Source organism: Scleropages formosus, chromosome 11, assembly GCF_900964775.1.
Source record: "Scleropages formosus chromosome 11, fSclFor1.1, whole genome shotgun sequence".
NCBI lineage: Eukaryota > Metazoa > Chordata > Actinopteri > Osteoglossiformes > Osteoglossidae > Scleropages > Scleropages formosus.
The window spans coordinates 9101593-9125334 of NC_041816.1; the positions used below are offsets into that span (position 1 = coordinate 9101593).

Sequence of the window (23742 nt, forward strand, 5' to 3'; positions counted from 1 at the left end):
AGTTCTCTCTCGCTTCCCCTCTTTCTCTCATTCTCTGTGAGCCCTGTCTGGCTTCTGCTTACTGTGGCTTTGGCCTGCAGCTGCAGAGGTTCAGACCAGCAGTATGATCCTGGCCCGCTGCTTCTGTGTGGGCATATGTAGGTAGACTGTCCTAAGTGGGTTCTAACAGATACCAGGTACCATGATGCTTTTAGATGACATCCTTGCAAGGTCAGAGGATGAGGCTTGCTCTTACGCTTTGGAGCAGGTTGCTTAACCCTGTGGAGTCTCTGCCGTTGGTAGTGAAGAAGACTGGGATTAAGGCTTATTTGGAAGGGATCCAGTTCCACTAGAGGTGTGTGTGTGTGTGTGTGTGTGTGTGTGTGTGTGTAATGAGCAAGTCATAGTGAATGAAAGTGTCAGATAGGTAAAAATAAGAAACTGCTACCATACTGCATCACTACTAGGATGTAATGCTATACTCAATAAGAATGGGTGTGTGTTTCTGAATAGTTAATGTGAGATTCTGTAATACTTGCATATGCAGGGACAGGTGTTACTGAGCATACCTATCTATGAAATGGTGGTGCAGGTTTATAGTAGGCAGTATAGCATTGTCTCTGTGGTGAAAACCATCATGCTACATGCACTCTGTCTGTAATCACCTGTGGAGTCTCTGCTGTTGGTAGCGAAGAAGACTGGGATTAAGGCTTATTTGGAAGGGATCCAGTTCCACTGTGGCAAGGGAAGCGTCCCAGGCTGGCCCTGTGTAAACAAGCACCTGCAGCTACACAGCAGCACTCTAATTTTCTCTAAATTGTTAGAGGATTATAAAGCAAAGCGTATTATCCCCTTACGGCATTGATACTCACGGACTGAATAATTGGCCCAGTGGATTTGGAGGCTGCCGCAGCCTGGTTTGGGGTGCTGAAGAGCTGGGCATCATCAGTACCCTGTTTCCAGACTGGTGCTGAAGCTCAGGGGGTGCTGACCAGCCCTGTGTCAGACTACTGCATGGAGATCTGTCAGGCCTGACCAGCAGCTTCTGCAGCTCCATGTAACTGCGGATGAGATTCATCCATGTTGTCAATATTCATTAGAGCCCTCCCCTACAAGACAAGGGTTTCATGTCATTGTACACCAAATTACCTTATTAAGTGGCTAGTTTTATACATTTCTTTTTCAAGTTAGCGTTTATTATTTCTTTGAATATGATACTGATGACACGTTAACTGAAGGTAAATTTGTGCACCAATTTAAGTATATCCAATTATGCAGTGAATGAGCCACTGGAGTGTTTGAAAGGTTGATGATGAGAACAAAGAAGATAGTTGTATTCTTTGTTTTTCACACCCACTGCTGCCACTTGTCCTTTTGACTACCTGAGATATTTTTCAAAACTCCGTCTTCCTCTTTATTTTTATACAACTTTCTCTTGTGCTCCAGTGAGTAAAATCTATGCAAGCAAAACAACACTGTCCTGCAGGGCAGATTAGCTCTTTCAGGCTCATGGTTGAACCTTGCTGAAAAGCTTTTTACTCTTTTCCTCTGCTGAAAGGCTCAAGCTAGTTGGACCCCACTACAAAAGGACTGTTGTTTTGGGGCTAATTTTAGCTGACGTTTGGTATCTAAAAGGGCTAGGGAGCCGTGGGTGCAAGGGTTTGGATGCAGAGAAGGAGCAGCCAGTCTCATAAAGCTGTTGTAATGACCCCTGGCAAGCAGCAGGAAGGTTTCCGTTTGCTGAACAAAATGGTGATGTTACACGATCGGACCATAAACGCTCAACTTCTGTTCAGCTGCCAGATCGAAAAAGCAGCAGTGACATCTAAGTAGATGAGGCAGCACTCTCAATTGTTAACACTTTTTTTTTTTTTTATTTTAAATTTTAAAAAATGAACTCACTGAAATTAAGAGAAACAGGTCCGTGCTAAAGTGTGGCAAGTGTCTCTATCACCACCTTTTAGAGAAGACCCACAAAGTGTAGGGAGTGACGCTGCTTATTTGGACATGTTAGTGTCTTTATTTGTAATGGAATATCTGCATTCAAATATTTGTGTTTTCAATTGAGTTCAATTCAGTTTACCCATGTTATGTACAACAGGTCAGCGTCAAAAAAGAGCCATGGTGATTGTTAAACACATAATCCTTTCCATTACCTTAAATTCATTTTGAAATAGGGTATTCATCATGCATCTGTGTTTTTGATGTTCCAGCTTAGTAAAAGGTTCAAGTTACATCCTGTAGAGGGATGCTATTGGTGTCAGATATCTGTAAGATGTTTGGAAATGTATTGCCTGGATGAACTTGGATGTCTAGTTGTGAATGGCTACTATTTCCACATACATAATTGCAGGCAGCACAGAACTGAGAAAACATCTGTGCTACTGCAGTGACCAGTAATGTCAGCCAGACATTTATATTTTAGAATGTGCATGTATATAGGAAAATGCACTGCCAAAGTGACAATTGAGTGAAAATTTTTCATTGTGTTCTGCCGTAAATCTGAGCGCCAATCTTAAGCTACTTGTGTTTTTGTTAATTGTACCATTTGGTAATAACTACATTCTGTGCACAATAAATGGTATAAGTCAACTGAGTGTAAGTGAGCTTGATTATAATGAATGCTTTGAGCTCAAAGGCCCTTCAGAGAACCAGCAATCAATTGGGAGAGCATTGCCTAAAATTAAATTACACAGATCAATAAATAGCTGACTCGTGAACCTCTCTACCATGCTTTCAGTCCTACTTCCTGGCCTCACACACACCCATTGATCAGGCAGATGAAGAATGTGATTCTGAGATCATTGTGACTTGAGACCATTTTAATGACCTTTATTCTGTATTGGGACCACATCAGCTGTCCTAAGCATCATGTAGCCAGATGTATTTTAGTTTTTGTGAAACCACTGTCTTGTTTATTGCAGTACTTACTGTGGCTTCAGAAAGTGTTCACCTGTCATGAATCTTTTCAGACATTTTATCCTCTTTCAGTAATGTATGGGTTCTGCATATTTATGATGCACATTGATGTTACCCGTCATGAAATGGCAGACCTACAGTCGCTTTCAAAAATAATCACACACAAATCTCAGGGTGTGTTGCATGGCTTTTGGAAAACTCTATACATGATTTATTGCTGGCCTTTCTCAGATGTGGCTTCTGTCTAGCCTCACTCAATGAGACCACCTCCACAGAACTTGTTTTTTGGACAGTTAGATCTTGGTAGCAACTGGACTGTGCCTTTATCACTCTTATAAGTTTCTCCAACTTTTTACCATCTAACAATTGCATTTAAGTTGCACAGGCAGCTCCTTAGTTTTCAAGATTGTGTAACTAATCTTATATGTATGCTGTTTCGGTCGTGTGACCTCACAAATAGGTGGACATGTTTTAGTTTCATAACTCAAGAAAAAGGTATACACTTGGCAAAGTTTAGGCTGCTACGAGAAAAAGTAATTAGAAATGCTTATATGTTAGTTTCAGGTTTTTATTTTAATATCATTCTAAAAAAAAAAAAAACTGAATAATTAACTGAATATTGAAATTATTGTGAAACGTTTTGCCCATTTCTTTTCGTGCTGTCTGGCGCTTGAGGCGATGACAAGAGGCCTCTGACTGTCTGCTGCTGCTCTGGGCCGTCTTGAGAGTAAGTCCTTTACGCTTCAGTTCCCTCTTGAGTGTTTTACACCAGGCCTCTTTGGGTCTCCCCTGGTTTCTATTCCTTTGGGGTGTCCAGCATAGTGTTATTCTGGGTAGGAAGCTGGATGGTATGCAGCAGACATGTCCCAACCATCTCCATCGGCGCACTTGGAGTCTCTCTATTATGGTGCCCATCCCTGCCCTGTTTCTGAGGTCTTTGTTGGAGATGGTGTTTGGCATGAAGAGCTTGAGGATATGCCGCAGGCACTTGTTCTGGAATACCTCAGGTTTCCATTCAATAGCGACGGTGGTCTTCCAGTGCTCTGATCCATACAAGAGGATACTGAGGACGTTGGTCTTGAAGATCCTGACCTTTGTATAGACGCTGAGGCCAGTGCATCTCCAGATGTACTTGAGCATGGCAAAGGCTTGGCTGACTTTGCTGATTCTGCTTTTCTTCATCTGTTATTACCTTGTTGCCCAGGTAGACAAACTTCTCCATGTTCTCCAGTGGCCTAACATTTACTGTGACTGTTGAGCTGGTTGTGGCATTCGTACTCATGACCTGTTTCTTCCTGGTGTTGGCCTTGAGGTTAATGGTGGTGGCTGTCTCGCTGAGGCTCTCTGTTTTCTGCTGGATGTTTTTGTGCCTGCTTGACAGCAGTCCCAGGTCATTCACGTAGTCCAGGTTCTCCAAGACTGAGGTCCAGGTCCACTTAATGCCCTGTTGCTTTCCCTGGGTGACACTTTTCAGGAGCCAGTCAATTGCCAAGGAAAACAACATCAATGACAGGATACAGCCCTGCTTGACTCCGGTGTTCCCCTTGAATGGCTCTGTCAGCTCGTTGTTGTGGATGACCCGGTACGCAACCTTCTCATAGAAGGGCTGGATGATGATGATGATGATGATGATGACCAGTTTCTAGGGGATGCCATAATGTTGGACAATCTTCCAGAGTGAGGCATGGTGCAGGCTGTCATGCCTTTTCAAAGTCAAAAACCTCACCCTCTGTGTGGGCTGTTCCATTTGTGAAACCGCTTAAGGATCTAACAGAAGACAAAGATGTGGTCAATGCAGAATCTCCCCTTCCTGATGCTAGCTTGTTCTTGGCATAATATGGCATCCATCATTGTTGTTATGTATTGGACAATGATGTGGCTGAAGATCTTGAAGACCCTGGTGAGAGACAGTAGGGTAATGATTCTCCAGTTGTTGCAGTCCCCGAGGTCTCCCTTATCTGGCAGTTTGTCAAAGACTCTGGTTCTCCAGTCATCAAGAGCTTCATCCTTGTCCCAGATGTCTTGTATGATGCACAGAAGAATACGTGACATCTCCTACTCTTCTGCCTTCAGCATCTCGGCACACACACAATCCTCTCCTGGAGCTTTGCTGTTCTTCCGCTTGCAGGTGGCTTCTCTGACATCCTGGACTGTGGTGTCTCCCATGTTGATGTCCAGCTTTTCATCTGCATCACTGATGTCATTGAGTGCTGGTCGGTCTGGCTGGTTCATGATCCTCTAGAAATGCTCTCTCCACCACTCTGGCGTGGATTGTTCTTCTGTGATGGATGTTTCATCCTCAGCCTTCACTGGGAGATCCTGGTTCTGTCCTTGGTTGCCCTGTAGTTTCTTGGAGATCAGGTAGACTGTCTTCGTGTCCTTCTATTCGGCAGATGCCTTGGCTTCTTCAGCAAGTTTCTTTGTGTACTGCCTTTTCCCTCTCCTCGCTGCTATCTTGACTTTTCTCTTTTTCTCTGCTGCACTGCTAACCTCTCCTTCAGCCTGGGTGAATTGGAATGGAGTTTATTCTTTAACTCCTTTACTCCTCTCCTCCATGGCCTTCCATCTGTGTTGGCAGATATCTATTCAGACTTAACGCTCTTCCTGTAGCCTATGGTCTCTTTTGTAGTTTCAGTGACAGCTTTCTTAAAACTGTCAGTGGAGCATCAGTGGAGCAATGCTAAAATCTTTGACTGCTGGGTCTTTCAGCTTGGCAATGTTAAAACATTGGCTTCTGCTGTCCCCAATCCTTACCTTCCTTGACTTCAGAGTCAGCTTTAGCACCAGTAGGTTGTGGTCACTACCAACATCAGCATGCTGCATCACACCTATGTCCTGTAGGAAGTTCCTCCACTTGCTGCTGATGTGGTCAATCTGGCTTTGGATTCTCTCATCAGGTGATGTCCAGGTCAGCCTGTAAATAGACTGGAACAGGAAAGCAGAAACACTGGGGAAGTTAGTTATAATTTGAATAGGAAGGCAATATAACAACCACCAAGAACGAGGTGCTCTCATCTTCAGCAAGAAACACATCAACATCTTGTGACTATGGAAGTCCATCAGTGAATGCCTGCTCTGTGTGAGGCTGAACTCCAAGTTCACCAAGCTGTTCATCATAGTTGCCCATTGACATTGTTGACAAGAATGAGAACCATTTCTACAGTGCACTTCAAGTAGCACTGGCGGACATTGCAAGACATGACGTCCTACTCCTGATGGGAGACTTGAATGCAAGGGTTGCCAGCAACAATGAAAATAGAGAGAGGGTTATGGGACGACATGGACTAGGAGACCTCGCCAATAATGGTAAACAAATCATGGGCTTTTGTGAAGAAAATGACCGGGTCATCGGTGGCATGCTCTTTGTTCAAGACCATTTGCAAGCTCACTGTGAAACATGTACATAGAAAATAATGTATTTGAATCTGACCTTGCAAAATGGCAAAACAAATACTTGAGGGGTTGTTATGGACCTGAAAGCACTGTAAATCCATAACGTATACTTTTATTAAAAGTAGTTGCAGAGTTTTATGTACTGTTCATTTATACTTTTAAACATTTTTACTGTATTCAGTTAAAGTACCTCACTTAAGTGTATAACAGAGCCTTCCCTGGTACAGTACTCTGATCCTTACCCACCGTTTTACTTTTGTTACTGTACTATTTTATATTAAGTACATTCGTGCAATTACATTTTATGTATGGACACAAACTCTCCCCTCATCCCTCTCCTTTACATTACCTAGGATTACATTTGTAACAATTAACCCAAGGATGTAACCCTTTGGTTTCAAAGGCAGTTCTAAATGCTTCAATGAAATATGACTCTTATACATTTAACAGACCTTACCTTGTCTGGACAGTAAGATCACCTGTGTGTGCAAATACTGTGACACTGTGAACCCCCTTTTACAAACCAAAAGAATTTCATACAGCTACTGTCCTCGGCTATCTACATTCTGGATGTAAAATATTGCAATATATTTGAGTCAGAAGAACAATATGTTAAATAAACAAATACTTTCAGACATGAGCGATGTAGTTTAAAAGTGGAGATGAACATTTATTTGGTTTCATACAACATTGTAAGAATATTTATTTTAGTACAAATAAGATGAGGGAATTTACTGTACTAGTGCAGACATCATGGAATAATCTACTGGTAAATGGTTTCACATATTTAACATTATTAATCTTAAGTAATTCATAAAATATTGATGAGATTCAAATGATGCAACATGAAGAACAGCAATTGTTAAAAAAACTGACTTGCACACCAGAGGCAAATAGGAGCCTAAATGCTGAGAGATTTGTTACACAAAAAAAAAATTTACACTGAAATTGACAGTTTGTTTTGTTTCTTGTCATCCTTATAACCAAGCTGTCAATAATACTCACTTGTGCTCCCCCATCCCTTTATAGGCATACTAATAACACAGAGAATAAATACATTGCTCTGAAAAAGTATTTGCCTCCTTTCAAATTTTTTTTTTTGTTGCAGCTTTTTTTGACCAAATCAATTCAAGTAGTATATAAAGAGAGAGAAGCAAATTACAGCAGTATTGTTTCTCTGCCATTTTCTTGGTGTGGAAGATGATTAAATGTACAGTCACAGGTGTGGAAAAAGTAATTTTCTTTTACATTAACAGGTTATGCCACCTTTATCTGCAATGACTGCAACTGAACACTTCCTGTAGCTGTTGACCAGAGTCTCACATCACTATGAAGGAATTTTTTCACACTTTTTCACATAAAACTGCTTTTGCTCAGTAATATTTGAGTTTTTGAGTATGAACAGTTCTTTTCAAGTCTCACCACCACACCTCAGTCAGATTCAGACTAGGACTGAGGTTTTTTCATTCATTCTAATGTTGACTTCCTTCTGGTAAATATCTTGCTGCATAAGTTTTTTTTTTTTTTTTTTCCCCCCCTCTTCCCCCCCCCTCTCTCTTCTTTCATTGGGGGGTGTAGTGCATATCGTTGGTGCTTTACAGCACCTGGGTTGTTCGTTTAAATCTGGTTTGTCTTCTGGTGTTTTTTGTGTTCTTCATGTGTTTGTGTGGGTTTCCTCCAGTGATTCATAATATGAAGTTTAGTTGAATTAATGACTCTAAATTGCTCCTGGGTGTATGAGTGTATCCCATACAGTGTGTGTTCTACTTTGTGCCTTATGCTTAGGCGTAACCCTCTTGTGAAAAGAATCAGTCTTTGAAAGTTAGCATGTCACATGTTACAGGTTTTATATAGTGTGCAATACAAATAATTTAGAATGAGATGCGTGCATGGATTTAAATCTTGCTGGGAAATATCTTTGGGAATTAATTCTCCATAAATGAATGTAATGTTCTGTTCATTCCACTGTTGATGTAATGAACAGAATTTCAGTAGGATGTGTGTGTACCTGTGAACAATGGCAGGACCTGTGAGCTGTTGTCAGGTTTTAGGGAAAGGTGAATGCTAGACAGAACTGTCAAAGAAATCTTATGTGAATAGGCATGTATATTTTCAGAGTCCAGTGCTACAGCTATACATTTTTTATAATCGTTTCTGAAACTAGTTTGTTGAAAAGCTATGATAAGTTATTATTCTTTAAAGAAATATACATTCCCCTAGATAGGGCTTTCTCCTAAGCAAGAACACACACACTTTCATTTCCTTTAATTAAACCGTGTTTTTTTTTTTTTTTTTTTTGTTTAGGCCATAGAGATGGGTGCAATGTCAGTTGCACAAAGCAATCTTTTTCAATAAAGCTCAGGATCCTTTGTTATCAGTTTCATCAGTCAGCATCTTCCTGATCCTGGCTCCTTTGACCAAAAAGTCAGGGACACCGAAGGAGGATGCTGATGAATTATGTATTCATGTTTGAGGGGTGCAGTTACTTTGTGCTGGTGATTCATCTTAATGCAAGACAACATGTGCAGTGCTCTGCAGAGAAACACAGGGCTGACTTGCACATGTTGTGAAGAATAATTAAAAGCTCTGTTACAGATTAGACCAGCCTGTTTGTTGCAGAACTGTCATTGTTATCAGCATTATCATCAGTGCCCTGATAATTTTCACTGGTTTAGCCATTGTTTATCAACCACTCGTGGTGCTCTTATCATGACATGAAAACGCTCAAGGACTTTAAGCTTTTACCTCATAGAAGGTAAAATAAGGGAATTATGCAAACTGCGAGAATGAAGAAGTGACTTCTGGTTAGATGTATTTTTTTTTTTTCATGTTTTTGTCCCCCTGTAGAATTTCTTGACAACCTGTTTACATTTTTAACTTATTCTTACAGTCCTGACAAACAGGACAGCTTTCTTTATAATGTATGAATACTTTTTTCCATAATTCCAGTCTTTGCATAATGTACCATGTGTTCTTTTCTTCACTTAAAAGCTTACATGTCAAAACCTTTTCTTTCCCATATTAATAACTGGGTTTGACTGCTCTGTGGCAAACATCTAAATATGCATTTGAAGCTCCATCTTATGTTTGGTTTTTGAAAATGTTAATGTCTTCCATGATCTCACTTAATATAAAGTGAGAGACTAGCCAGTTTCTTGTGCAGGCGATCAAGTTTAGACCATGCCTTTGACTTATTGATTTCCTTTCTCCCAGTGGTGTGTGTGTGTGTGTGTGTGTGTGTGTGTGTGTGTGTGTGTTTCTGCTGGGCTATCTGCCATGAATTGTTTCTGTCTACTGTGCTTGAGCATGTGCCCACTTTTCCCCTCTGTCTTGCATACAGTCCCCAGACCCCTCAGCTGCCCATCAATTTGCCTCTCAGGATTCTATTGGGACTTCTCTGGATCTGACGGCATCCACTTTGTGGTCCCTCAGTTTCTGACTCTTCGGCAAGGATTTTGTTTGAAAACACAGGTGGTACAGCAAAGTGGACGAGGTAAGGCTCGAGGGCATCTTTATTTGTTTGGCACCCCTGTCATTACTTATTGTTTCTGGCCTCTCAATATTGTATCTCATTCAGCCTCATTGTGGTGTTATGTTACTGTTATTTCAGTTCGTATTTCAGAAACTCATGACTTTATGGCACGGTTTATAGTTTTCTAACATAGAAAGCCTTTTCAAATGACAGAGAAACTACTCATTGTCATCAAAGGATTTCTATCTTTGTACAACTGTAGTCTTAACTATGTTTTGCTTTTGTTTTGGATTCTTTGTTTTTGACACCAATTATCTATCATGCATCAGTTTTCAGTCAGAAATATACAGTATATGAATGGGTACAGTTGGGTTTCCTTTTTTAAATGCATTTATAATCACAGAAAAATTAGTACATACAAGCAGTATCATTCCTGTGTGGATTATCCACAATATTAAAGAAATGAACATGAATTTAACCTCTGTCTCCATAAATGAACTTGCAGTTAGTCGAAGCAAAGATGGCATTGATTTCCCTTTGCTTGCTAATTAAATGTCTCATCACTCCCCTTGATGGGATCAACTGTGTTTGTCCAGGGTGCTAAATAACAGACAGCACATGTTGACCCATGAATTACAGTATTACAGCAATCTAGGCACGGGTGTATGAGTGTGTGTCCCTTTAAGACTGCTGGAAAGCAATTGCTGTGCAGCAGGTGTGTCAGTCCTTAGGGCTGCTCTGGGCCAGGTGCTTTGTGCATCCATCAGGAACACACTTACCCGGAGAAGTTGCTGTCAACAGTATTTTTTTTTTTTTTTTTTTTTTTTTTTTTATGCCTAACAAACCCCCCCTTCCAGACTCCCTCATTCTCCTCCTTTCCGCTCCCGACTCAGTTGCACAATCCTGATACGTGGCCTTCGCTGAACAGTTCATCTCCAAATTAATATGGCTCTCCCATGTCATTCACATGCCCTCCCTTGACAGAGGAAACTTTTGCATGCATCACATCTGTCAGATTTGCATCTATTCATCATATGTGTGTTCCTCTGCAGCTGAGAACCTAATGAAATATTCTGACAATTTAAAACAATCGTGCCCCCCCGAAGTCCCGTGTCACTGTCACATCACACCTCCTCTGGCAGCCAGTCTTAAGTGTGTTATTCCTTAATTTGGATCTTTCACCTCTGCGATGTTGAGATCAGCTCCGGGGTGGCAATGTGACTGGTTTATATTCTGTCCAGCTCCTAGGTGGCCTAAGTGCCTTAATTAAACTGATTGCTTCTCTATTTGTTATAATTGAATACCTGTCCACACACTTTTGTTTTTGATAAGCAACAGATAAGATCATATTTATATCATTAATTATAGAGAATATTGTGGCTGTGCTGTTATGAGTTTATTCTAATTTGAATTATAACTTTTTAACAAAATCTGTACCTTCTGAGGAATGAAGAGTGATACCTTTAGTTTCTCACAGAGTTTGAGCATAGCTGCTTTAATCCATATCTGGTGTAGTTAACAGAGAAGGGGAAAAGTGCTGAAGTGCAGCTTTGCCAATCCTGTGTGTCTGAGAACCAGTCATTCCAGTCATGTCACAAAGTTCTCCCCTTTTGTCTTCTCTCTTCACAGGGCAGGAATGGAGCCTAGGCTCACACTGTGGTTGGTAGTCCTTCTGGGCTTCTCCTGCAGCTCCTGGACCTTGAATCCCGATGATCCTAATGTTTGCAGTCATTGGGAGAGGTAAGACGATCTTTTTATGTGCATACAAGCTACATACAAACATGATAAGAAAGGTAGACAGTTGGGAACCGGCTACCTTTTTAAAGGTTAAAGCAAGGCTTAAAACAAAAACACACACACACTGCCTGAAACCGCTTGTCCCAAGCAGGGTCGCAGCGAGCCAGAGCCTAACCCGGCAACACAAGATGCAAGGCTGGAGGGGGAGGGAACACACCCAGGACAGGACACCAGTCCATCACAAGGCACCCCAAAGCGGGGCTCGAACCCCAGACCTGCCAGAGAGTAGGCCCTGGCCAAACCTGCTGCACCACTGTGCCCCCCCTTTTTATATATATTCTCTAAATTCACTTTCATGCACGGTTTTTAGGGAGTACCACATTAGATGTACAGCAGTTCTAGCTGTCACCTAAGGAGAGGTACTGCACCCTATTCTCACCCTCTGCCTTCAGTTTGTGTTCCATGACCTCAACATATGTGTCCCTTTGAACTTTTCAGTAATGGATTTGGTAGACCACCCTAAAAAGCAGCAAAGATTTTCCTTTCTGTTTTACTCGGTGCTGTAAAATGAAATCTCCTGCCTATGTGAGCTCGTCTACAAGCTGGACTCATTTTCCACAATTTTGAGCAGACCCTCCCCATCAACGGAACACCGTCCCTCCCATGGCTTCCTAGGACACACCGCATTGATCTCTTCTGCCAGAGCTGGAGTGCAAGCAGGGTCAACAAAGCATTAAACACACAGCACAGACTGATCAGTGCGAGACACAAATGCTGCAATCAATCAGCCCGGCCACATCATTGCAATAATTGTTCTATATTCTGAACCTTCACTTACAAGAAATATGCAGAAATAATAGCTCCTCTTCCCATGTAGAAGGAAAAGAAACTTTGTAAGATAAATGGGATGTGGGACTTTTGTCCTGCAGGGAAAGGGGCACTGAAGGCTCTTTAAAAAGATGTCATATTGGTGGGCTGCAAACCTCCCCAGTGAGAATAGCATCCTCATAACTTTGTCTTGCTTTGGATGGAGTCTGAAAGAGTGTGAGAGAGTAATCTCAATGAGGTGTGAAATATGGTCCTTCAACCACGGCCCAAAGCTGCTCCAAGACAAAGACAAAGCAAAGTCAACACTAACTTGAGTCACTGAGATCTTTAGAACCACTGCTGCAAGTCTTATGCATGTGTTATGGTTTTATTAAAAAGCATAGATGGCACAAGTTCTGTCTTTTTAGCTGTTTTCATAATATTTTGAGGGAAAAGGTCAGGATGTGATGGGATGCAGGCAAACTTGTAAATAAAGTGAATCACTTTCTTAATTAAAAACGGTGAACATGTACGCATTCCTAATTTATCAATGTAGTGCTGAGAAACGGCAAATAAAAAAACTACTCACACATTTTGAAAATTGAGAAACAACTTTTTATGCTGACAACAAGGTAAGGTGGCTACTTGTAATGTGATATGCTTATTTTATTGTCTTTTTATACCTTAATTAGATTTTAACATAGGCTATTTATGCATGAGCAAATTTGTGTTGTGAAAAAAGGATTGGTGCCTCTAAATGCAATGCATTTGATTAACACATGCACGTTTATTTGCTACCCTGTTGTTGCTGTGTTGCCACTTCTGACTTTTTAAATATGTATAAATTACTGTAACTTCTTAATTGCAATTGTTGGGTGTCAGGTTTGATCACTTCTTTCTAAATAGGCTTTACTTTCTCTCTTTTCTTAGCTATGCAGTTACAGTCCAGGAGTCCTATGCCCATCCATTCGATCAAATCTACTACACGAGATGTACTGATATACTCAATTGGTTTAAGTGCACAAGGCACAGGTAGGTATTGCACAGCTCCTCCAGATCTGTCTAACTGTCCCTCAGTACCTGCCTGTCCATATCACTGTAATAGACATTAACCTAACTCAGTGACACCTGCAGACAGCTATGAAGTCAGAGGCAGCGTATGCCATCTATGTCGCCCATCTTTTATTGCCTTGTATTCGTGTGAAAGGAAGTACCTTTGCAATCATCTGTTTGACACAGTCATTTGGCTGTCTGCAGCATCTGCATCAGTTTTAATTGCCGCATTAAGGTTTATAGTCAACGATTTAACTGAAAGCTGAATGCTAGGTGACTCACTGCCATGAAATTCAAAATGAAATTCTGGATGTCCTTTGGGGAAGGACAAAACTTAGTTTTTGACTTTCCTTCTTATTTAGTTTTTCTCATTTATTTTTTTGGGTCATGGCTTGTATTAGGAAGGGAAAAAAATATGTAACTTTCACCCACAGGTTGAGCCAGGTCTACAGTCAGTGCCTCTCAAATCCTTTCCTTCCTTGTTGTGTTGTGTGGGCTGCCATACTGGACCAGAAAGGATTTGTGCAGTGCTACATTACGAACATCCAAGACTTAGTATGACACAGGACATAGAGCTCTGTAGAGAACTGCCCCCATCTCACTGCCCATCGTCCAGCATAGCTTAGCTATTGAGCCATCATCACTGTAGGGAGCTGAACCAAGGAATCCAGGTTGAGTAGTTACTTGGTGCAGCTGCCTAGTTAGAAAGAGGAGAGAGAGGTCCAGTTTCAGCAGGTGTCATCTCCAGGACTTGTGAACAACGAAACTTATTACCCTTTCTTCTCTCCTGTCTGTATATCAGGATTAGCTACAAGACAGCCTACCGGCGGGGCGTGAGGACCATGTACCGGCGCCGTTCTCAGTGCTGCCCAGGTTACTTCGAGAGCGGAGACCTCTGTGTCCGTGAGTGTCCCTCTCCTCGTTCCCATTCTAGTCACCACCAAAATCCTTTTCATCTTGAGTTAGGACCCAGGTTAACGACTACTGAGAATCCTTAGCCTCCCAGTGGAATCCTCATATTTTCTCTCGTTTTGTTCTCCCATTTCAGTTGTTTAAAAGTCGTGGGGTTCTTCCCCCCCCCCCCCATCCCTACTGAAATTCATAAGGCAGTATTCTCTGGGTAGATAAATGTGTTTTATTCAGGTACTGGCCTGTTCTCAAAACTGGTCACTAAGAAAGTAGAAGTGTTAGGGCAGTCATGGAGGTTGCTGCATCCCATTTTGGAATCTTAAACAGTGTTATGAAGGGCAGCATGCTGGACACTCCTACCCATGCCCCATATTGTTTTCTGTAATTGCAAATAATTGAGTCTTTCCAAGCAAAGTCTATTGGGATAAGCTACATTAGTTATTTAACAATACTTTAAAATATTGTTCTGAAAGGTTTACTCCCACAACCTCTTGTCAAGGCACAGATGTAAACTGCAGTTTTGCAAAGCCCATGGGAATGGTGAAATGCAGAAGAGAAGAGCTAAATTGCTATTGATTATGCTATGTTTTTTTTCCTCCTTTCAGCTCTATTAATGGAGTTTAACTCATGTGCCCAGGGTGACTATAAGCAGAAGTAGAGCAATATCACAATACTACTGCCAGTAAATAGTGCAGACTGATGTTATGTTAGGGGTTTTTGCTGTTGTCAGTTTCCTTGTCTGTTGTGTACTGCTGCAAGGTGAGCTTCTGCTTACCTGTTAGGTATCTGGACCCCCATATTTCTGTAGATTTTAGATCCTTCAGTCAGCTCCGAATGCCCCTGGGATCAATGCAGGCTTTGTTGTTTTGTGATTCTTCTGTGGGCTTGGCAGAGGTCATATTTTCACCTGTTAATTCCTTAGACTAAATCTCACACTTCACCTGGGGTACAGAAGGGTTCTGGTCGGTTGGTCAGCAGAGTTGTTTAATTGAAACCATATAATAAACTGAGAAATTAATGACCTGTGAGACCCCCAGTTATCTGTAGTGGTTACTGGAGAATGGTAGTAATAAAACTACAACTGATTTCAATAACAATAAAAATACAGAAGGATATGGAAGATGTTCTTTTCATGTGTAGTGAAATGAAATGGTATGCATTTCTAACTATTAACTATATCTTATATTCTAAAATGTAAATGGTATTAAGATAATGTATGTATATTAAAAGAATATGTTATTAGGGAGATCGATATATAGTTAATTTAGTCTGCATATTAGATACAATTTTTTAAATGTTTCGTTCATTTTGACTTTATGGTAAAAAAAAATTATGTACACACTTTAGATATTACATTTTTAAAGATTGCTCTGATTTCTCTGGCCACAAAGTAAATGAATGATGAGATTGCTCTGGGCACTTTGAGAGGCTTGTTGTGTATTCGTGCAGGAGGGTTTATTATAACCTACCTTGTTTATGGGAGTTTCAGGATAACTGTATTGCCCCAGTTGCATGCTCCCCTCCAGGGCTCGTTAGCCTCCAGGTCTATTGTGAGGTTGTTTCTCCACCTGCGATGAGGTCGAAGGCTGGGAGTGCTCAAAGGCTCCATGTGTGCCTTCCTAACGATAAGTGCAGCAGACAGGTCTTTTGTTGTGCAATACTCTAACCCTGGGGTAATGGAAAGGTTCCTTTCCGAATAGAGTCAAAGAGAAATGGCTTCTAATTTCCTAAATGGGTGCCCACTCTCTCCTCTATCTCTCTCCCCTCCTTGTTCCTGGTGGAGAATAAGGCTTTATTCATTGTGCCCTTCTCAATCTCAGTTTTCATCTTGCCAGCAACTGTGTTTGAAGTCTTTATTGTTGGAGTAAAACCTTGTTCTCAAGTGTTGTGAGGACCAGTCTTCAATGTGCATGTACTCAGCATACCGCATTCCATAAAATACAAGTTTTATTCTCTTCCGGTGGAGATCCTGTTAATCTTACGGTTAGTAATGAAAGCACTGTTTTCTAATTGGTGCTTGCAGTGTGTAAGAGGCAGGTATTTGAAGAAAATGTCAAAGAGCTTGCTGATGTCATTTTAATAATGTATTTTTTGCTCATTTTAAACTGCTGATGTTGATTTAAACATGTCATAACAAGGAGTGAAAACAGTAAGGCACTTGACTAGTAACCAAGACAGTAAATGTTCGAACTGTAATAGAAACAGAAAAGTCAGCCTTTTCTATGAAATGTATGTCGCTTTGGAGAAAAGCATCTGCTTAATCTGCATCTAAGCATCTGCATCTAAGGCTCTCTTTCTGTTAATGTAATCCACAAATTGTATTTTTTATGAGACATACATCGCTTTGGAGAAAAGTGTCTGCTAAATGAATAAATGTAAATGGAACTGATTTTTCCACGAATAAGAACAAATGCATATATAGCAGTATCAGTGAAAATTTTCAGTCCAGTTGCAGGAAATTGGTTTTGTTCACAAGGAATTCAGTTAATAAGCTGGAGCAAGAAATCAACAAACAGGTCTTCCCAGCTCCTCTGTAGCAGACATTATTTATTTTATTTAGCAAATCCTTTTCTCCAAAGCAACTTCCAATGAACTCTATGTAGTGTTATCAACCCACACACTTTATTCACCAAAGTGACTTACACTGCTAGATACACTACTTACAATGGGTCACTCATCCATACATTAGTGGAACACACTTTGTCACACACAGTATGGGTGAACCTGAACAGCATTTCTTTGAACTGTGGGAGGAAACCCACGTAGACATGGAGAGAAAATGCAAAGTCTGCACTGACTGAGCGAGGATCAAACCCATGTCCTCTCGCATCACCCAGGTGCTATAAGACAGCAGCTCTACTTGCTGTGCCACCGTGCTGCACATGTGGGTTGCTTTGCTTTTACTCTTCTGTCTGGTTAGTCTCATACAAGTGTTGCCCATGTGTATTCAAACTTTTCACTGGTACTGTACATCTTTTATTCTGAGAGACATTTAAGTAGGAGACCCTTACTCTTACACTCAATTTTGTAACAAGCTCCGCTACTGAGATGTCATGCCAGTTGAATTTGTATTCTCTTCTGATGCACTCCATGCCAAGTTGTTTGCAGTCTTTACACTGTCCAGGACACACAGCTCCATGCAAAGGAGATAACTGGCAAACTGAAGGAGAGTTGAATTTCCTGCTGCTGCAAGCAAAGTTGTGAGCAAATCGCACTACTGCTGCAATTGTTTGATCTCCATTGTATTTATACTGTATTTAAAAAAAGAGCAAAGTCAGCCTAAAATCACAATATATTTTTTGTAAACAATAATATCTCATATTAAGAAAACCCTGCTCTCCCTTGGGACAGTGGTGAAAATATTGAGAAAATGTGTCATTGGAACCACGGTCCGTTTGAATTTAGACAGAAGTTGCCGTTTGTCAGCAGCTGTTTCATGACAGATCACTTTAAATAGGGTTTCTTTTTGGTGGACAAGCATGTGCTTGAAGCCTCCATGAGGAAAGGTGTCCACTTCAGAAGCTCCTGCCTTGCTTATTGACACATTCTGTAGCCCCATGTGAGTCTACACCAAACTTTTGAAGGAGCATGTGTGATGAGGGTTTGGAGTCCTTTCTCCTGTGTAGAAAATTTCAGTGTTGAAGCTGGTATGAAGATGTTTAATATTAGATGCTGGATGATGTAAGTGTTGACTGGTTGATGCTAATTATTGCAAGTACTGTACAGTATACACTGTTCAAACCAAGGTGAGACCTTCATCACTAGATGGGCTCAGTACTATGCAGTGGTGAGGAGCTGGGATTTTAGCTGTGTAGTGTATACTCATTGTTATAACTGTAAATATTTCTTTTCCCTCGTGTTCCATTTGGTGCATCTGTACTGTACTGCCTTTCTTGTGTATGACTATAGGCCACTGTCAGTGCCGTACATTAATGAGAATGCATTTGCTGTTTCTCTTAGGATGCATTATATGGATAGTTGTTTTAGGGGTGGGCTCCCATGGAGTGAATCTCAGAGGAAAGCATTGCAAGCGAAACTTTGATAATGAAGTCTTTATGCTTTAATACTGCCATAGACAACCAATACGGTTGTTGTGCCTGTTGATAAAACAGTTGTCTAGCAGTGGCTCCTCTTCCTGATCCCAGGCCATACATACCCATGCTATAGTTATATATGAATTCCTTGTACTCATACACTAATAGATCACTGTATTGTGCTTGAAACTGTGTTTTGGTTCTGAAAAAGGAAATAGGTCTATTTTGGAACTGCTTCTTGGGATTATAGTTATGATTTGGCTTTCCATGAGTAATTCATGTATGGCTGAGACTCTTAATGGTATGAAAAAGGAAGCATGATTTAATAAAGGGATTTGTGATTGGTTGTCGTATTGTATCTGGGACTCGTCCTCTTTATTTGCTCCAAATAATAACAGTATGTGAATGAGAAGGGTAAATAAATACTGCAGGACTGCTGCTTATGCACTCAATGTACCACTATTCACTGAATGATATACCTCTCAACCTTCAGGTTTTTAAGATTGCAGTGTAGTTACTCTAGTACCTCCTAAAGTATTTGAAAACATGTTGTGACCACAGTGATGGGGTCTGCTTCCATCCATGTGGTTGTTGATGACATTATATATTTGGGATGGCAGCCTGCAATATGTGAAAACTACTATGGAATTAACCCTTTCGTTGTTTCAAGCTTTCAACGAGTTGATGAAATGCCTTAATCAAGGGAACAGCACACACTGTACATTCTGAAGTGTTCAATTTGACTCTGACAGTGTTAAATTTCCAAAGGCGAAATTGCTTTTCAGGTGAGGAGAGGAGAATGTGGAGATAAGGACTTGAAAAGCCCCTGCGCTGCCTTGTCTACTGCTGTATCTGCACAGTGTTAATTTCCTGTTAAAGTCGCCCTGCTCACCATAAGGATTAAAAGATTAGCACTACTAACAGCATTTAGCATGCAGCTGCAAAGGGAGGACATATTAACAGTGTTTTTATTTGGTATCTTTTATCCCCCTCAATTAAATGCAAACTTATTTGACTTTATTTTTTTCCTCTCTCACAACCACATTCTGCAAGTGTGATTGCTGCAGCACTTGAGATAGCAAGGGCTTCATTAAAAGCTACACCTTGTGTTTCAGCCATGATATAAGTACATTAAATCTGTCCTGCTACTATAACATCCTTGATCTGCTTAATGGCTTTAATCCAGGTTGTGGATTCAATTTCATAAGCATATGTTTCGTATGCAGATTTTTTCATAAATTGTGTGTATGCCTTTCTGAGCACTTGTCACTGTTTGCTTCTTCCTCCCTAGTTTAAACACTGACATGCTGAGCACTGTAGGTGCTGTTGTACTTATGGAGGAGTTATGAGCCCCTTAGCATCAGTCATGTTCACCATCTGGGTGGGAGTTTTTCAAGACGTTCCTGATGAGGGGTGCAAAATTAATGAAGATGTGCCATTGAGTAATGTTTGAAAATTTAGCTTGCGAAATTTAATAAAGTCCCATACAGTATTCCAAAGAACATTTTGCATTTGAGGTTTAATGAGCAGGAAGATGGGACTTTTTTTTTTAAAGGGTTCTCTGCCTTTGATTTCTTCCAGCCTGCTTTGTTGTCACTTTCCTTAGTGCTTCAAAGGGAAAGTTTCAGAGCGAGTCCACCCTGAGGTTGACTCAAAAACTTGGAGGGAACATTAGTGGGTCTGTGTTTTATTGGTACTGCATGCAGCTCCTTGTTGATCTTTCAGAATGGGTTCCCCTCTTCATGAGTATTTCTGTAAAAGCTGTGTGCACTTTCAGATTAGCATGACTTAAAGATCACTTGCGTTTTCTTAACTGGAGAATCAGTATTTGAATCCCTTCTGAAAGTACTATGTATACTGTATTTGGCACATAGCTATTAAGACCTTATTGCATTTTACTGGGAGGTAGAATACATTTCTTCACTTTCTGTTCTTTGCCTTAAGACCAGTGAATGATTTTAAAGCATTTCAGAAAGTACTGAGGTTGATTGGAAAAGAATTGCAGTTTTGCCACTTCAGGGAGAAGCATTCACTGTATTAATGCTGAATGACAATCACCAATTAGCTCCATTGTTGCCTCTACTGATAACACCTTAGTGTAATGACTTGGATAATCCTTTTATCAAGATGAAAGACTCCATTTCAGAACAGAATTCACAGATAACTTCTTAATTTAAGAGAGGAGATATAGAGACTGGATTTCAATTAAAATGCAAGACCTACTTCCCCATTTTATTTTATCAACCTAATTCAGTTCCCAGGCGCAGATACCTTTTATCCCTCTTAACTCTTCTTGACTCAATTTTTACCTTTATGAATAATGGCAGTGGCAAACTGACATTTTTCTTGCAGCATTTCCTCATAATTTGCTGATTGAAAGTAAAATTCATCATTGTGACTTAATTACTGAATTATTAATTAATTTACATTTCTATGCTTTGGATACTTTTCTTGATTTCCAAGCAACTTGTTTGTCATCTAAGTCAGCACAAATAGACAATGTGTAATGGTAGCAGAAACTGGATGATGATTTGCTAATGCTGTGAAATCCTTCTCCTATTTGGAGCCTCCGTCCCTGGTTTAGCATTTTGCCTTTAGAGCATTTCTGCGATTAGTGCTGTCCTCTGGGTGTTTGGGGATCTCTCCCCCACTTTCTCCCACACCACATCTCTGTGCCCCTGGGCTGGGCTGCACTGTCCCAATCGAAGGCTGATTGAGTGTTAATCAATCGCAGTGCCAGCCCGGCCCGCTTTCTGCAATAGACACATGGCTCATCGCTGCTGCCTCTGGCCAGAGGGTGGAGCAACATGCCAGGCCCAGATTACTTTCCCATGTAGACTCCCTCTTCTTGACTGCTTCCTCCACCCATCATTCACCAGTCCCACCTCAAACCTAAACCTATCAAATAAAGAAGTGATGCATTTTTTTTTTTTTTTTTTTTTTTTGCCCCACACCACATACAGTTTTAATTAGCCTAACCACCTTTTGTAGTATATTAAATTTACTCAAAATCCTTACGTTTCATTTACAAAGGAGGAGAACCAAGTGAAAAGTGATGTCTGTCTTGTTAATCCATGAAACAACCTTTATGTAGTCTCACTGGTTAAATCCTTAAAGTATTTGCCATGTAGGGGATTCTTTTTTTCTTTTTTTTTTTTTTAATGTCAACATTTTCCATACTTGTTTCTTCTCTTCTGTCCTCAAAACATGCTGGACTCTTTTGGCTTTTCTCAGTCTATAAGACACCATTTGCTTTTACCCTACCGGGTTGAGTGATAGTCATGATCCATGTAGCTTCATTTTTAACAGACAGTATATAGTACACCCTTTTGTATTCATAATATGCCAACGTGTATGCGTGCGTAACTTTTTTTTTTTTTGGTCCTCCCATGGAAAATCTGGCATGATAGCAAGACTCAGTGTAGGTCGACTTTTTTACCAGTTTGAATATAACCTCAAACTGAACACAGGGACGTGACAGGATTACTAATATCAAACAAATCAATGTGTTGCTGTGGCACTCAGTAGGACTGAATAGGCAAAACTGAAACTTTGTGAATACTCGGGTACCTTGGCCTTCTGCACTGAAGAATCATCATGACAAAGCACTGCCTGATCAAATTTCCAAGGATTTACAGCTTGGTCTTCAGGGCTCAGATTGCTTATGTAGGCATGTCTGAAAACCGGTCAATGTGACAAACTGATAAGTTGCCCATGGACTTCATCTTGTTTGGATTTTCTCAGCAGCGTGTTGTGTTGTTAAGCACTGAATTTAACCTCTTGGGCACAGAATGTCTTCTGATTTTGCAAAATGAATCCAACTGTTTTCAACTTTGCAGAAATGTCAGTATTTGTTCCTGTTTTCTCATCCTTCATGTAACTTTCAGCTTTGAACCTTGGGGATTGTTTTTGTATATGCACTGTAAGTGCTTTTTTGCTGTTTACAATAAGGGTGTTGTATTGATTCTTGTGTATGTGCATGATGGCGTTGGCGGTTCTATGTCTGCCCTGTTTGCTTGTCCCCTCACCTTTGGTATGGATTGATCATCTAGCAGGTGGAACTGACCGCTTCTCTCCTTATACCCCACAGCCCTGTGCACAGAGGAGTGTGCCCATGGCCGCTGCGTCTCTCCTGACTCTTGTCAGTGTGAGCCCGGCTGGGGGGGTGTGGACTGCTCCAGTGGTGAGTCATCGCTCGATCTGCACAATCTATACCATCCATTCCTGTGGAGTTTGCATGGCCTTTACTGCTCTCTGTGCAATATCACAAACCGCAACCAACTACAACTAAAACTCAGCTGTGGTGCAGTTAAAATTTAAAAAGCCCACAGGAATGTCTTTGTCTTTCTCACACTGGTATGGGTAAATATATAGAATAATGTTATCATAGCATATGTTCTGTGTAGCATAATTATTTGTATATTTTAAACTATACACAAATTACAACCAAAGGTGATCTTGTTAAAATTGCTGGATATCTGGTAGTCCCAAGAGCCAAGTGATGGGGTTTTTTCTTTTTTCTTCTTTTTTTATTTATTAAAATAACCATTATGAAACTGGTGCCTTTGTTCTTGGTGCAAGTGAATCAATGCAGAGCTGAAACAAGCAGCTCACTGACCCTCAGATGTATTGCTGACCTCCAGGCCCCTTTGTTTACCATGGTTTATTGCTGCTCTGGGACAAAGAGGGTAGCCTGGGGAGGTTAGGCAAATTTGTTCAGCAATCAGTTAAATACAGCTTCTTTGGTGAGTACAGGCATGGAGCAAGTAGGAGTATTGACTTGCCATTAATATTTCTTAGCAGTGCAAAGGCCCTTTCTCTCTCTCTCTCAGGTCAGGAAGGGTGCAGTTCTCAATGGTATTTCATACATAACTCATCCTGTCCTCCTTACCCTCTCCAGTTCTGCCAGGGAATGCACCTTGCCACTCATGTCATTCACTCCCATGTGCACATTAATCTAGGAAATTTGTTGATCCACTGTTACTTTGAGTTGCTAATTTGTATTATTTGTCTCAAGTGGTTATTGCTTTTCTCATAGCATATGTGCAACAATAACACAGCTTTGATGTTGTTTTTATAGGGCTTTTCATTTGTAAGATTTCATGTAGGGTTCTTTTTAACAAAACAGCTGTTATCTGATCACCTGCCGAGTGTGAATGTCATGTCCAGTGATACGTAGTCACGTCACTGAAAGATGAAGTAGGGATTGTCTTAACCTGAAAACTCCTGATCATCTGTGCCATTCTGTTTGAGGAAAAGTTTCAGTTCTCCATCAGCAGTGGAGGTGATCATGGGCAAAGTCCTGAAAATGACCATTCCAGTCTTTATCCAGCGCAGTGTAAACTGACATGCAGGTGCTGTTAATTTCCATTATTAAACCAGACCTAATGATTGAGACAGACATTATTCATAATTCTTTTATTTCCATGCTGGGCAGGA

The 23742-nt window shown here is 40.7% G+C and overlaps 1 protein-coding gene across 1 annotated transcript in view; it reads left to right on the top strand.

The window, feature by feature from the left end:
- The window catches only part of megf11 (multiple EGF-like-domains 11), a 91512-nt gene that overhangs the window by 13952 nt on the left and 53818 nt on the right, over nt 1-23742 (top strand). The window contains exons 2-6 of the mRNA XM_018739600.2: nt 9632-9784; nt 11393-11503; nt 13238-13339; nt 14163-14263; nt 22394-22486. Coding sequence (XP_018595116.2) covers nt 11400-11503; nt 13238-13339; nt 14163-14263; nt 22394-22486 — 400 coding nt within the window. The 5' untranslated portion in view covers nt 9632-9784; nt 11393-11399. The remainder of the gene's footprint in view (nt 1-9631; nt 9785-11392; nt 11504-13237; nt 13340-14162; nt 14264-22393; nt 22487-23742) is intronic.